General features: G+C 42.0%; 1 protein-coding gene across 1 annotated transcript in view; it reads right to left on the minus strand.

Annotated features, from left to right (window-relative positions):
- The window catches only part of NCOR2 (nuclear receptor corepressor 2), a 737,979-nt gene that overhangs the window by 125,521 nt on the left and 595,820 nt on the right, over positions 1–16,638 (minus strand). Inside the window, exons 22-24 of the mRNA XM_082255577.1 lie at positions 10,289–10,496; positions 7,413–7,571; positions 3,404–3,543 (exon numbers count right to left, since the gene is read on the minus strand). Coding sequence (XP_082111703.1) covers positions 3,404–3,543; positions 7,413–7,571; positions 10,289–10,496 — 507 coding nt within the window. The remainder of the gene's footprint in view (positions 1–3,403; positions 3,544–7,412; positions 7,572–10,288; positions 10,497–16,638) is intronic.

The following is a 16,638-nucleotide window of genomic DNA, read 5'->3' on the forward strand; positions in this document are numbered from 1 at the left end:
AGGGTGGGAGGTGGCTATGGACATCTTCCCAGAACCCTGCCTCCTACGTGTCCACTGGGGTGTGCATCCAGTGCCCTCTGTGACTGCTGTGTCCTTTGGATAATTACAGATCACGATAATGGGTCAATCACAGCAGCCCTTTACCATGTGATCTCATGTAAACAGACTTGCCGTTTATCAGCAGCCCTTTCCTCCTACGCTGTGTCTGTCTGAGGAAAGGTGAGCCATTAAACGGCAAGAATGTCAGTGCATTGTTTACACTGATAATCAGCGCAGCCTATCAGTGCTCATCAATGCCACTTATAAGTGCTTATAAATGCCACCTATTTATGCTCATCAATGCCGCCTGTTGTGCTTACCAAGGCCGCCTATCAGTGTCCATCAGTGCCACCTATCAGTGCTCATCAATGCTGCCTATCCATGTCCATCAGTGCTGCCCATCAGTGTGCAATGCCCATTAGTGCCACTTATCAGTTCTCATCAATGCCACTTATCAGTGCCCAGCCGTGCAGCCTATTAGTGCCCATCAGTGCTCAATGCCAATCAGTGCCACTTATCAGTGCTCAATGTCCCCTATCCATGCTCTTTAATGCCCATCAGTGCCGCTTTTCAGTGATCAATGCCGCCTATCAGTACTCACCAATGCCCATTAGTGCCGCCTATCAGTTCCTCCTATCAGTGCTCATGAATGCCGCCTATCAGTGTCCATCAGTGCCACCTATCAGTGCTGCCCATCAGTGCCACTTATCAGTGCTCGTCAATGCCACCTATCAGTGCTCATCAATGTCCATCAGTGCCACCTATCAGTGTAGCCTATCAGTGCTAATCATGGCTGCCTATCAGTGCCCATCAGTGAAGCCTATCAGTGCTCATCAATCCCAGTTATCAGTGCCCATTAGTGCCTCCTATCAGCCCTGCCTATCAATGCCACCTGCCTTTACATCAGGGCTCTGAGCTGAGAGCGTCTCTCTCATGTAGCTCAGAGCAGGCATTGACAGGTTCCCCTCCTACCTTCCTTCTCTCTTGTATAGATGGGTGAGGAGACAGCCAATCTAATCCTTCTCCCCACCTCTCTCCTCTTGTGTGCACTTCATAAAGTGTGAAGCGAATAAACTCACACTTTCCGCGGTGCACGCAGGAGGGATGGGGAGGGGCAGGGGAAGAAGGATCAGGTCGGCTGTCTCCTCATGCATCCGTACGAGGGAGGAAGGAGCGGGAACTGTCAATTCCTGGCTCTAAACTATATGAGAGAGACGCTCTCAGCTCAGAGCCCTGCGACTAGCAACCCCACTGGGGCCCCCTGACAGTGGCAGAACGCCAGGGCCCGGTTGCAAGTGTGACTGTTGCGACCCTGGTAGTTCCTCTACTATCTTAATGCATAGAATGTATTAAGATAAAAAAAACTTTCGCTTTATAACCAATTTAACACTATTTTGTATCACAAGCGACACAAAAAACACTGGCTACCTTTTTAAGTGCATTATCAGTTTATCCATATATTTCTAGGTGGTGAGCTGCAGGGCCGGAGTGGCACTCATTTTCAGTTTTCATGCCTTAGACCGGCCCACTTTAGTTCATGACTGACTATATTAAAATAATGTAATTAAAACCTCAGAATATAAGTTTGTAATGGCGCACTGTTCACTACAGCCTTGTAATCCATTGTATTTTTCAGAAAATATTATCATTTCCAATTCAATGCAAATACAGTAGCCTAAGTTTTTCTTCACAGTGAAGATTTATTAGAACAGTAAATAACAGGACAGTATCAGAATCAATTTTCTTTAAGAATTAGTATTCATAAATATCCAAACATTGAAATGAAGAAAAAAATCGAATTTAAATGTATCAGATGCAGTGCTTGTCTCAGCAATCAGTTTATTCGCCCTTAGTGTTGAATTTGCTATTCCTCCTCCTCTGTGTGCAAGGGCCACTCCCCAGACAGATTTACGCCAGCAAGGCGTTTTGAGTACTATACAGATGTCCTTCTAGTGGGTCTCTCCCCTGTTTCATCTTTCATGCACTGGGGAGAGTAATATAAAAAATCGCATCCAGACATAAAGGAACATACCCAAAAGAGGAGCTGGGAATAACGCAGAGAGACCCACTAGACTAGAAGGACATCTGTACTCAAAACGCAGGGGGTCCTTGCTGGCCTGAATCTGCCTGGGGAGTGGCCCTTGCACACAGAGCAGGAGGAATAGTAAATTCACACTGACACCAAGGGTGAATAAATTGATTGCTGAGACCAGCAGTGCATCTGATAAATAAACATACTGAAGTTACGGACTATTTAACAGGCAGCACAAATCAAAAAGAAGCACCTTATATCTGTCTGGGCACCTTAACTTTAATTGCACTATTTTCATCTCACCTCACCCTAGTGTTGCCATCATCGTGACTGGCTCTGCCTCCGCCCACAACAATGTGAGGTCAGGTCAGGCCAGGGAGCGCAAAGGGCAGAGAGGGGAGGCTCAGGACAGGAGAAGTCCTTCACCAGTTCTCCGTTATGTCATCACACTATGCGGCCAGCGGCAATGCGATGCTGGCCTGCCCTTATAGATAAAAAGAAGCGGATCGGGAGCTTGGGCTCTCGCCTTAGGCAGAGTGGTGTCACCCTCCCCCCAATGGACACCCTGGTGCGGTAAGCCCCCCCCCCCCCCCCCCCCGTGACACCCCTGGCCATGACAACGGCCCTCATGGCGAGAAAACCGACCAGCCCACCGGGAATTCTCCCGGTGCTCCCGACTAGCCAATCCGAGCCTGGTGAGTTGCCATCCTGTAATGCCCTTTACTGCCACCCAAGCAAATAAAACAGGCACATCAGTGGTTGCTAAAAAACATCATCATCTGATTATTCTCAAAGGGAAAATTGGACTTGTTTGAAAAATCTGTTCTTAATACTGTTCCTCCCCATTTGATGCAGTACCAACAGTGCCCCATCTCCTCCTCCTATACATGCATTTCTGACAGCGAAGTACACATACACATATGCTATTGTCCCTGTGAAAGGATTTGCAGTTTTGGTCAATCATTCTGTTGAATTATGCGCCTTCACCAGGAATTTTACTTAATTATTTTCTGGTTTATCCTTACAGCCAACTTCTTGCACACTGGACAGAGCTGGTGACTCAGATTCATTGTCCAATGAGCATGCTGAATGTGGAGAGGTGACACAGGAAGCGGCATTGCTGAAATAAATGTGCGGCTAAGAAGTATGGCAAAGGTGAATCATAAGAAGGGGCAACACACACTACAATTTATTTTTTACATGTAAATGAGCACATGTATTTGAACTATGTATTTAGTGGTTTTCCTGAAGTACTACAGCAGATGTGTCACCAAGGAACTGCTCTACAATCCTGTGCTTCTTTTTGTTTGTTTTGAGCTCCAATTTACATACCTGAGATATAGAGCCCATGGGTCTTTCAATAGCAGCTGGGTGTTTGCTGGAGGAAATAAGAGGAGGTGGGTTTGATATGCTGTTAATACGTGGTGCCAATGTCCGTGAACCTTCATGCAGGTTTAGTGGCACTGACTGACCTGTTTGAAAAAAAAAAAACCATGGATTAAGAAAAATCTTTAATAACACCTGCTTTCAAAGGAAAAACTTTATTAACCAATAAAAGCGATAGTAAACCCTCAGGTTTGTACGCTGCTGAAAGTTTTTATTTCTCTTGGTGGTACTTTTCTCTTGTAGTATCCTATGGAGCAGTGGCGGCTGGTGCTCATTGAGCCGGGGGGTGGCATTTTCATTCGCTTTTGTCACACAACTGGGTGGGCTCGGGGCGCACTGCTCTGCACCCAGAGCCCACCCTTTTTTTTTTAAGCCTGTGAGAGCCTCTGGCTCTAATCGCTTTGGCTAAAAAAAAAAAAAAGCCCCATTGAACTCCATGCGTCCATCGCCCCGCATGTAGATAAGGGGGCCGGACGCATGAATAGGGGGGGGCGGCGCCCCATATGACCAGCTGCCACTGCTATGGAGCCACTCTTGCATGCAAGAACTACAGTTGTGTCTCCCTACACTGTGAGTAACAACAGAAACACACAGCCCCATAGCCCAGGAATGCAAAGGCACTCAACCTTTCCTCCCCAACCTAATGCCTCGTACACACATTCAGATAATCGGAAGAAAAGAATCGCTTTCGACTTGATCGCACGATAATCTGATCACTAGTACACAGCTTTCGACAGCCAATCACGACAGTTCATCCCACAAAATCCGAAGGGACTAACACGAAAACTTCTGTCGTACGATAGCCTAGCGAACGACAATCGTTTAATCAGTACAGTGTGCATCCGCTAAAAATTGATCGACAAAGACTGCGCATGATCAGAAACACTAAAATAGCACGGAAAAAGCCTGGCTGCCATTGTTTTTGTTTTGCACCATCTGATACGTAGCTAAGCAACCAGGAAGCTTTTCCGGAATCGTACGAAAAAAATCTTACGTTTATATGCATTGTTGAATTCGATATTAGTATCATGCAACAAAATGCGAACGATAAGTTGTCCGATTATCTGAACGTGTGTACGAGGCATTATACACTGACTGGATACTGTTCCCTGTTAAATTCTTTCCTGTGAAGACTGGAAAGTCAGGGAAGCAGAAACCAGAGAGTAGGACCCAGCATTTTATCAGGTTTTAAATGGCAAGTGGTGGAGTAACCAATAGTTTACTGGGCAATGTTTGTTTTGCTGTTCTCAATGCGGTAAGGGTTTATTACTACTTTAAATCCTGATATGATCTTTCATTCATACTTACAATGATCCAGCTTAACACAATGTAAGTATGCATAACGCATACCTGAGGGGCCTCTGCGGAAGCCGACAATCACTGTAGTATTTGGCACTATTAAATTGATAGTAGTGATCTTCGGGGTCCTGATTGAGCTAGTAAAGAAGGCTGATAATATAATCTCAATCTTGTCCCATTAGAGAGGCTGGTGCAGAGAAAGTGAGGTCCTACGGTCAGGTGTGCAGAGAGGGGAAGCAGCTCAGCACAGAACCCAGAAGATCACAGTGCCAACTACTACAGTGATTGCCAGCTTCACCAATAGCCCTTCAGGTATGAGATATGCATATTTACATTGGTCCAATTTGGACCAGTGAGGATCATACCTGAAAGTTCAACTTTAAAAAACACAACTATAGGCAATAAATGAAAACCGCAAATTGGTATTTGAACACTGCTGTTTTCTAACAGATAGAGGTTAATTTAATAAAACTGGAGAGTGCAAAATCTGGTGCAGCTGTGCAAAGAAATCAATCGGCTTTTAACTTCAGCTTGTTCAGTTAAGCTTTGGAAATACAACCTGGACGCGAATTGGTTTCTATGCAGAGCATCACTCTCCAGGTTTAGTAAATCAATGCCAAAGTCCCCAAGCTATGCACCCATCTCTTCCTCCTCCTCCACCTCTCTTCTCCACAAAAAAAAGCATGTATGCCACAGGGTGCTCATATTGTACTTGCATATCTGATTAACTTTCTATGCCTTTGGGTACCATTAGGCCCCAAATTCTGAATATGAGAAAAGAAGTTCCTAAAAAAAATGCTATTGGCACAATGCTTATAATTACCTGGTTAAAGTGTGTTATTTTTACCCCATAACCACTAGGAAGCACCTATGATACAAAAATTTGGCATGGAAATAGAGGGGGTAGTATAGTACAAAGGACACTTCTGAGAAACAGATGGTGATTTGACTGTCTGATGGAAAAGGAAGTGTGGAGTGCGGAACACTTTACTTATCGTAGTGACAACAGAGCTCTGTCCCATAGCATTATCAACTTCTGCTGCAATCCAGAAGGAAATGAGAAATAAGGTTTGGAACCCAGAGACTAATAAAAATGAGGGGGGCTTCTAGTGGCCAGCCTAAACAGCCTACTCATGAGAGCTAATATTCAGAGACAGGGCAAGCTAATGGCAATGCCAATGGTTCTGGAACTGGAAAGCAGTCTACAGCTAACATAACGAAAACCAGCCTGGAAAACACTCAAATGGAGCCCAGTGCCCTAGAGTCACTTGCAGGCAATGTCCAGTCTAGCCGAGTTCAAGGTGAGAAACAGTCTAGAAGCCAAGGTTGAAAATAATGGTTTAGAAGAGCTGTGAAGAAGGGAAGACCACCTGCAGGTACAGGGTAAAGATTTTTGATTGAAGAAGAAAAGCTGCTACAAGAAATTACAAGTTAAAATAGAACTATAGGCAAAATCTTTTTTTTTTTCCGTTTTGGATAGAGTATGGGATGGTTATAACCCTTGTCAGATTTTGTTTTCGCCACCTGTGTCCCATTTTGGAGATTTCCCTTTACTTCCTGTCCCATAACCAAACAGGAAGTGAGAGGAAACCCCTGCAAATATAAATGAATTCATTGGAGACCCCCAGGTCAACAGAACTAGTGTCCCCATTGGAAGATTTCCTCTCCATTACTTTTCTGGAGACAACCCAAAATTTGGGATTTTCTTTACTTTCACTTATAATGATAATGGCAAACAGGACAAATAAAGAGAATGAATCTCCTAACGTGGGCACAGACAGCAATTAAACATGACAAGGGTTCTAATCCTTCTCTACTGTTTCTAAAAACTAAAAAAAAGTTTTGTCTGTAGTTATACTTGAGTCCTGAATCAGTGCAGAGGAAGAAAAGAAATCCATCTTCCTAGTACATTATAAAAAAAACTGAGCAGGATGGCAGTATGATGTGTTATACCCAGAGCTAGCCTGTGTCTCTTTTTTTTAGTTTGTTGTTTGCACTATGTCTTGTAGGTGTCAGTATAACTCCAGTAGGTGTCACTCCTGTAGGAGTCAGTAAAGGTTTCAGAATTCCTGTGCCCCTCAACAGATGAGAAAAACATTGCTATTGTGTATAAAGCACGGTACTTTAGTGACTACATTTTATCTGTTTAAAGTGGAGTTCTGTCCTCAAATACCTTTTTTAACAACAAAAACCCCTATAATACTAATCCATCGCCCTTCACAGAACCGCTATTCTCATACTTACAAGGTGTACAGTATTGGATTTTAGTCAAAATCGTACTTTTAAAAACGCTGTCTTGGCGTGGCCATCTTGGATGTGGGCATCTGAAGCCGCAGTGTAATCTGCTGTGTCCTTCTTCCTGATTCCAGGGAGTGTTCTGGGAGTTCTTCCTGATTCCAGCCTCCTGGGAGTGATGACAAACAGCTCCCAGGATGCAATGCAAAGGCGGAAGGGATGTCGGTGGCCGTGCCCACAGAGAGGGGAGAAGGAGGAAGTACAATCAAAAATGCCCTGAAAATAAGGTAAGGGACCCCCGAAAAAAATTGAAAATGCCCAATTGTTGATCAGTATAGCGAGCACTCCAGGAATCACTAAAGTTGCAAAATAGGCCGGAACTCCACTTTAAGCTACTTTAATAGAAAGCTTTTATTCTTACCTTGGGGATTATATGGGGATGCAGCTTCAGGCTGTGGAAGGGGCTTTAATACCTCTCTGGCAGGCACTTGGTATAGTGCAGTAGGGGGCCAAGTTGACAAAGATGTTTGCTCTGCACTTAATCTTTGACCCTCCAATTGTAAATTCATGTATACTTTATCTGAAATTGAAAATAAAAGGCATTAACAAATCTCACATAGCACTCCAAAGCATCTAACACAACATGCCATAACTGACTTGCATTGTAACACACCAAAACACATTGATCTAGCAAAGCCTTCTGCGCTTCCCTTACTTATATAAAAATAACTACAGCAGCCAGCACCATGTGCATTACCCATAGAAATAAATAAAAAAAATTGAAGTATAATGGTAATCTCCCATCAATTAAGACCTTTAATGTGCCTTTTGACCTTTGAATATATCCTTATAGCATCAAAATTATAATAGGAATATATACGAAAATAGAACTCTTAAGCGAGTCCAAAATTACATAAATCTCTTCACAACAATGTCCATAAGTTCTTCATGTCCCAATGCTTTTAATGCGTTGGGTATCAAATCACACGTAAGACGAGGTGATCTCCACACTGTGCTTTCCTTCTCCCCGCACTCTGTGCAAACTCAGCATGCCATCTCTTTTAGAAACAGGCTCAGGCCCCTTTCACACATACGGTCCGTTCAGTTCAGTCACGTCAAAATGTATCCGTTTTTCATCCGTTTTCATCCGTTTCTCATCTGATTATTTTAACATCCACTACAAATGCAAAAACGGATGAAAAACGGACCGTTTGTCCGTTTACATCGGTTTTTCGTCTGATCCGTTTTTTGACGGATGAAAAATAGGGCATTCATCCCTTCCAAAAAAACGGACATTGACGGAAGCGGATGAAAACGGATGTTAACGGATGATCATCCGTTTTTACATAGAGATGCATTGATGTCCGTTTTTCATCCGTCAACAGATGGATGAAAAACGGACCGTATGTGTGAAAGGGGCCTTTCCCTTGTAGTGTGTTGCAGAGTTTTGCTAGCCTAACTGAAATGAATCAGATGTGTGATACCTTACATTAATGATGCCCGCTTTACAGCAATGCATGGGTGTGAATGGGCCCTTAGATGATCTCTAAGTGGTCTTTGAGAAAGCTTTCATACCGAAACGCGTCAGCCCCATCCCGACCGGTTGCTACTACTATATGTACTTGTGCTATCATTATGAAATGTGTGATGTCAGGTTATGAATCATGTTCCATCAATTTTAATGTTTATATTTTATATACTTATCAATAAAGGAATGCTTATTTTTCTATTTATCTTGATTGGTGATTATCTATGATGCTCAGACTCACTGGTATTTGATGCCCTCTCCACCATGCCTGCCATGATTCCTGGCGCCTCCCAGAGCCTGCATTCCTTCTCAAACCTCTTCTCTGCTCCCAGCTGGGACATTAACAGGAAGACAGGCTGACCGAGGGCCCAGAGGACGAGGACGGACAGGCAGGAGGTTGGTGTATCACACACACCTACCCACAGACAGGTGGCACAGGAGGGACTGCAGGCAGGGCTAGGGGGTCTCCCACCCTTCCTCTCCCACTCTCTCATCCCCTCCTCTCTCTCTCTCATCCCCTCCTCTCTCTCTCTCTCATCCCCTCCTCTCTCTCTCTCATCCCCTCCTCTCACTCACCCCCTCCTCTCTCTCACACCCTCCTCTCTCTCACACCCTCCTCCCCCTTATCCCCTCCTCCCCCCCTCTCATCCTCTTTTCCACCCCCTTTCTCTAATCCCCTCCCCTCTCTCTCTCTCGCTCATCCCCTCCTCTCTCTCTCTCTCATCCCCTCCTCTCTCTCTCTCTCATCCCCTCCTCTCTCTCTCTCTCATCCCCTCCTCTCCCTCTCATCCCCTCCTCTCCCTCTCATCCCCTCCTCTCTCTCTCTCTCTCTCATCCCCTCCTCTCGCTCATCCCCTCCTCTCTCTCTCTCGCTCATCCCCTCCTCTCTCTCTCTCTCTCTCTCTCTCACCCCCTCCTCCCCCTCTTTCATCCTCTTCTCCACCCCCTCTCTCTCATCCCCTCCTCTCTCTCTCTCACATCCCCTCCCCTCCTCTCTCTGCCCCTCCTCTCTCTCTCATCCCCTCCCCTCCTCTCTCTGCCCCTCCTCTCTCTCTCATCCCCTTCCCTCCTCTCTCTGCCCCTCTTCTCTCTCTCTCTCTCTCCTATCCCCCATCTCTCACACCTTCTCTCTATTTTTTTCCCATCCCCTGGTTCTATCTCACCCCCCCCCTCACCCTCCCCTCTATCTCTCTCCCACCCCTTCTCACCCCCCCCCTCTCTTGAGATCTCAGGGGTTCTTGCTAAGACTTGCAGTCCTTCAATTTTTTGAGGGAGTCACATCCGTTAAACAGGAAGGGGTGGGTCAAATTTACATAGGAGGGTGAGGGGGGCAACCAATTTTAGCCTAGGGCCGCACAAAACCAAAATACACCACTGTTTAAAGTATATTGATAATAAAACCCTAAATATACCCCTGTGAAATCAGAAGTACCCCAGAGAAAGCATACCAGTAAGTGAGCACCAGTGCTGACCAATGTTTTTCTTCGGCAAACACTGAATATTTTATCTTACTGATCAGTTACAAATCAGAGACATAAATTTAAATCTAGGTAAAAAATCATGGAACGCTACACCCATACGCTTTAAAACTGTAAAAATAAAAAACTATTGCGCTCCACTTGTAATGTTTATAAAGGACAATAATGTAAGGATTGTTATGAAGAAAGAATGTTCATTTCCTGGACGCACACAAACAAACCAATAGATTGCATACTCATGCCAGTAAAAATGAAAGGTACTGGGTGTCATATGGTTTTTGAGATACCTACCTTCTTTATCGGCAGCTTTCCCTTGTGGGCTACTGATTGTCTCTTGTTCTTTGTCAGGTGGCAGATTAGATGGAGGTTGTTTAGCTGGGGTTTGTCCATCCAGGGCAGACTCGTGTACCTTGGTGATCTGCTCCTGGTAAAGGGCCAAAGCATGATGAGGTTTCACAGAAGCATTTTGAGGAACAATGTCTGGGATGCATTCGGATATCTGAAAAATAGGAACCATTAGGGAATCCCAGTCCAATGCAAAAATCAGTATATTGATTTAAAATGAACAGTGAAATCATTAAATATAACCATTAACAAAGTCTGTACCCCTTGCCAAAAAATTGTCAGTGTACAATTTCAGCAATCCAGAGATGAAAGAACTCCCAAGCATGTGTGGGTATAACGTGATCTTGACCCGGCCAATGAAAACAGATGAAAATTGGTACCTGGAGACAGACCGGCTGGCAAGGACCACTGGGATGATGCAGCACTGGAGTAAAGGGAGTTTAGTTCTGCTTTAAAGTAGAACTAAAGCCACAACTTTTCTTTTCATTCTGAACACAGTAAGGGGGAGTTATAACCCCTGTCAGATTTTTTTTTTTTTTTTTTTAGGGAGAATTCCCTTCACTTCCTAAACTACTGTCACAACAGGAAGCTAATGGGTATTGCAGGCAATTAAAATGGAGGATGCCACTACGGTCTCAAAGTAATAAATCTCAGAAGAAAGGAAATCGAATGGCACACCTTGGTAATTTTTGTATCTACTTTATAAGGCGGTAAAGGAGGAAATGGAAAGATGAGGTTATGAAACTGGGGAATACCTAAAGGGAGTTTTCAAAATATCACTCCTTTTTATGATGCATGGATCCATAAACAGTTAATCGCAAGTGTATTCCACAATGAAACCAAAATGGTTCCCACAAACCCCATACTTTATTATAGAGCACTGTTTGCGCCTCAGAGATGAAAATGATCCCAGCCATTTCTGTGCAGATTGTGTGCTTTAGTAATTACACTGGGGCACAAGCACACCTCCGCATTGTCTGCCAATCTTCCACCTCCCAATGGGCAAAACTACTATCCCAAGACTATAAACTTACTAACACAGGTATGTGATTTTGATTAAGTGTCAATGTATGTAAAAGTAATTATTCTTCAGGATTATAAGTTACGATTTTTTTTCTAACCGCACATACCAAATAGGACTGCCATCTTTGACTTTGTAAAGCTCCAGAAATCTGATTATTCTGACAAATTCACCAAATGAGTTCCTATCCATTTACTCTGTAAAGCCCCTGTACTATACTGCTTGCAGCAAACACTCATTGTAACTCTTTAAAAAAAAAAACACCCTTGCGTAATTTTTTGAAAACGTAGAACATAGAATTCTAAAATATATAAATATAGAGCCCTTTCTACAACATTTACATGGCTGAGCAAATAAGTGGGTAGATATTAAAAAGGAAAAGACAGGTTGTTTGACTGCTTGAAAAAGGTGAGTGCAGAGAATGATAACTAGAATCTGACAAGCAGAACAGCTCTTGCACGAGAGGCCTTGCTGTGCGTCATCCAATTGCGCTGACATGCACATTCATATAATACGGAGCCCCACACACATATACATATGGTCCTAAAACTTAAAAGCCTGGCTCATATTTCTACACTTTAGTGCTTGTTCACATGAAAGTGGCTTCCCTCAGCGTATGTTGAGGGGAAAAAATGTATGCTTTTCATTATGGTGTTAGCGTCAACTAGACATGTGGCCCAATAGTGCATTAGGGTACAAATCTACACTCTACTTTTACTTGAATAAGGCATGTATGCATAATACTTGATTAAGCACACAGTCAGTGTGTGAAACGCGTCTACCTTGTCACGATTGTCATAATTTGGATGTCCAGTCAATAAATCTGGATTTTGACTCAACCTGGAGTGCTGCCAATTCCTTTTCCTTTATCAAGTTTTCACGGAGGCGAGCCAGGGCATGCACCGGTGTGAGTCATCAGGCAATTACACCACCTTGAGCAGTGAGTCCTTGTCTCTTCAATTGCATAATACTTGGGACTGCACAATTGAATTCTTGCTTAGATTAACATATCAGCTGGTACTCCAAGCAGAATCATGTATTAAAGCATTTCCATTATCATGTGCCCATATGCATTAATTGCACATATATATTGCTGTGATCAAGCTTCTAAAAGGAGAAAGGTCACAAAGAAAGTGCTAGGAGCTGAGCTCACTGACCCTTCTGGTGATCGTTGCCAATTCTTTGGCAAAGCAGTGTTGAGTACTGACTTGTCATAGAAATCTGCCTTAGTGGAGACAGAGGGAGAAGAACTGCTACTATGTGGAATCACTTGTAGCAATCCAAAAAAGAAAGAAGAGCCTATGGTCAAAAAGGCACAAAGTACCCCGATTCTTGAAGGAATAAAATAACCAATCAAGGCACATAAAAAAAGCATCGTCAGCCTGGAGTACTTCTGTGACGTCAGTTAACAGCAGACTTTGGCCCGCTTTCAGCTGCTTCTGAGTCACAGGAGAGCACAAATAAGGCATCTCCTGTAACCCACATGAGAAGTATTACCAAAAAAAAAGCTTCGGCCATGCTTCTTTAAGTTGCACAATATTTACCCAACTGTTTTTCAAATCTATATTTTCAGTAGAAAATATGCTAAAAGTGCAAAAATAAAGTCGTTTGTAAAAAAAAAATGTCCATTTGTAAAAAAGGAAGGCAGGGTGGTACATCATGACATTTAGGATGAAGGTTCGGCCTAAGGGATTGAATGAGGAGATTCCTAAGCCACCTGGTAAGAGTGGAGGTGAGAGGCAGGTTGTCCCTTTGGAGACCATTTGGAAAGGTGAAAAGGGAGTCAGAACCATGGAGGGAAGTTGTAACCGAGAGCTAAACTTGAACAGCTCAAAAGCACATATTCACCAGCACACCACGAATCATCAAATAGCATCCACATTTTAATTGAAGAACAATCAGATCACAGAGGAAATAGTGTGACCAAGGGCTATTTCATCTGGCGGGAGCATATAAAGACCATGTGGACTATTTTAAACACTGGGACAGGTTCTTTGAGTGCTGTTCTTGATTTATATATTTTCTATTAGCCCAGGGGCATTGGGTTTCCAGCTGCTGGGGACAATTTTTCTGGTGCGCTGATACAACTTTTAAATATTCCACATACAGTATGACCAAGTGCCCTTCGTGCCCATAGTGGACAGACATCTACCATTGCGTTTTTTCAGAATACTGTAAGGAATAATGTATCTGACATCAGATTCGGACCCTGAAGCCCCCGAGTCAAAGAAAGCCCTGTGCCTTGAGTCCAATGAATTGGTTTGTCTAGAGATGGGACACATTTGTCCCATAATGACAGAATATTGCATCACAGGTTTCTGGAATGGAACTGGGCAAAGGAAATTTCCTCAGAGGAGGCTACCATCAGCCCCTCAAGCAGAAGTGAAGTCAGATGGCTCCTCGTGGGTTCTGGAACAGTAAACAGACTGGAGTAAATGTTCCACCGCAGGATCCGGGACAATGACCCCTTTGTCCAAGAGTCCAGAAAAAGCTGGATGGGAGAGTGGCAAGGAGATAAGGAGTTACAGGGGGATAAAAGTTAAGAAAACGGAGCAGTTAACAAAATTCAAGCTTGTAACCTTGGAATACCACCTCTGGTACTGACCATTTACATCCATGAAGCCTAACAGGCTTCCCCCTACTCTGGAAAGTGGGGGCTCTACTTTCATTTCAAGGAGGGCTTGTTGTTGGATCTGGCAGACTTGAAATACCAGTGCATTGTTGGAGAGCCAATTGTATCACTTACAAAGTACAGACAGTACTCAATTTGTTTACTTTCCTGCCACCGGTGGGCAGAACCCAATTGCCGCAAACCCAGAAATGGTCAAGTTCTTCCAGATTAACAACAAAGTGAACAAAGTGTTAATTAATCCTCCACCAGTTGCCATGCTCAAAGATCCTGGCATCCTTGATGTCAATACCACTAAACACAGTGTATTATGTAAAACAAAAAAAACTTAAAGGAGGTGTATAGCGCTGCCAATGTGCTCTTATTAATAAATAAATGCCTTCAAAAGTGCCACAATGCAATAAATATACACTATGTATCTTCTGGTTGTTAATAAACAAAGTGATGTAAAATTTAATAAAGGTGACTGTATTAATATTATTATATATTATTAATAAATAAAGTGATATAAAGTTTAATAAAGGTGACTGTATTGAAGAAAAAAAAAAAAAAAAAAAAAAATATATATATATATATATATATATATATATATATATATATATATATATATATATATATATCTATCTATATGGTGAATGGTATTCAAAAGATCCAAATGACATAAATCAAAATATAGGATGCAAGAAAACCTTAAAAAGATACATAGAAGCACCTACACTGAAGTCACTTTTTTGGAAATATGTGCACTGATTTCTTATGGACTATTCATAATTGTGGGAATATTGATTTTTAGAAATCAAGTGAACTATTTATGGACTACTTCTTTTACATATTTATTTGAGATCCTGATTATTGCTGCTACGTTCTTCTGTGGTTGTCTGATGTCTGCACATTTTTTTCATATCTCTTGGATCATTTGTAGGATGGTTTTTTATATATAGTGCCCTGCTGGTTTATAGTGTTTTGCTGGTTTATATTTATATCATTTTATTCAGCTATACCTAGGGACTGATATAGCTGTTCACATAATACTTAATTTCTATCACGTTTTTTATCACGCAATTTTTTATCACGTATTTTTATCAATTAATCTATCTTTTTAACACGCCACTCCTGATTTCTGTACCTTTTATCACTTATCTGTGACACATAATATTAGTTATCCTTGATGACATCTATGAATTGTTATATTTAAGGCCGTGCTGATCTTATGGAGTTATATTTAAGGCCGTGCAGATCTTGCATCATATATTTTAATATTGTGCCTATCAGCCATACTCAGAAATAGGACCCTTAGAGGAATTTATATTATCACCTTTCAAGTATTATCACTATATACACGTCATTATTTTATCACCTCAACAAGCTACGGCTTGTACACTTTGTGCTTATTAGGTTTAGGTCATTTGGATCTTTTGAATACCATTCACCACATATATATATATATATATATATATATATATATATATATATATATATTTTTTTTTTTTCAATACAGTCACCTTTATTAAACTTTATATCACTTTATTTATTAATAATATATAATAATATTAATACAGTCACCTTTATTAAATTTTACATCACTTTATTTATTAACAACCAGAAGATACATTGGGTGAGATTTACTAAAACTGAAGAGTGCAAAATCTGGTGCATTTCTGCATAGAAACCAATCAGCTTCCAGGGTTTATTGTGAAAACTTAACTGAACAAACTAAAGTTAGAAGCTGATTGGGTACCATGCACAGCTGCACTGTATTCTAAGTGCACCAGCTTTAGTAAATCTCCCCCATAGTGTATATTTATTGCATTGTGGCACTTTTGAAGGCATTTATTTATTAATAAGAGCACATTGGCAGCGCCATACACCTCCTTTAAGTTTTTAATTTCTCACTATATATCTCAGGAATATAGTTATATAGGTGGGCTGCAGCCGGTGTTTATCCAGATTCTAATATATCCTAAGCGCGGATCTTCCTAACATATTATGTAAAACGGTTACCTCTAGTAATGATCAGGGCTAAACTATTTTTACACAGAATTATGAGCATGAGCAACACTCAGGCCTAATGTTAAGGAAATTAACACTCTTATTTTCAAACACATACATTCAAATATAAAATGCTGCATTTAAGTTGCTTTGCCTGTAATGTATACACATTTCCAACAGGACATGCTGTGTTCGAATAAAAGCAAAGTGGGTAAAATACTGTCATCCAAGCTGTACTATTTAGGTAAATAGGAATCTGCTTTATATGTCTCAATTGGATCTCAGGATTCTGCTCCTGGTTTGATGAATGTAAGATTCAAGGCCTTTCTTTTTAATAATGAGTCCAGAATTAAACACTTTCTGCATTAGGATCATTGGTTGTCCATCCCCGAGATCCAAGATATGCTTTCTCCCCCACTAGACTATTGGCGAGCCATGCAAATGCAACATTTTCCAACTACCATCCAATTGCGCACAGTAGTCCAGAGTCCAGTGTTGCAGTTCGAGCAACCCTGTTTGAATAACTCACAACGCCATATGCTGTCGATTTGTTCTCTGATAAACAAACCTCCTAAGGATTATATTCCCCCTATTCTAAAGAAGTGGGGACAGGACCTGGACAAATAGCCAGAGGGATAGTGTTCTCTTCTCCTTCTG

The sequence above is a fragment of the Pelophylax lessonae genome (genome assembly GCF_965119305.1).
Source record: "Pelophylax lessonae genome assembly, chromosome: 1".
Lineage (NCBI taxonomy): Eukaryota > Metazoa > Chordata > Amphibia > Anura > Ranidae > Pelophylax > Pelophylax lessonae.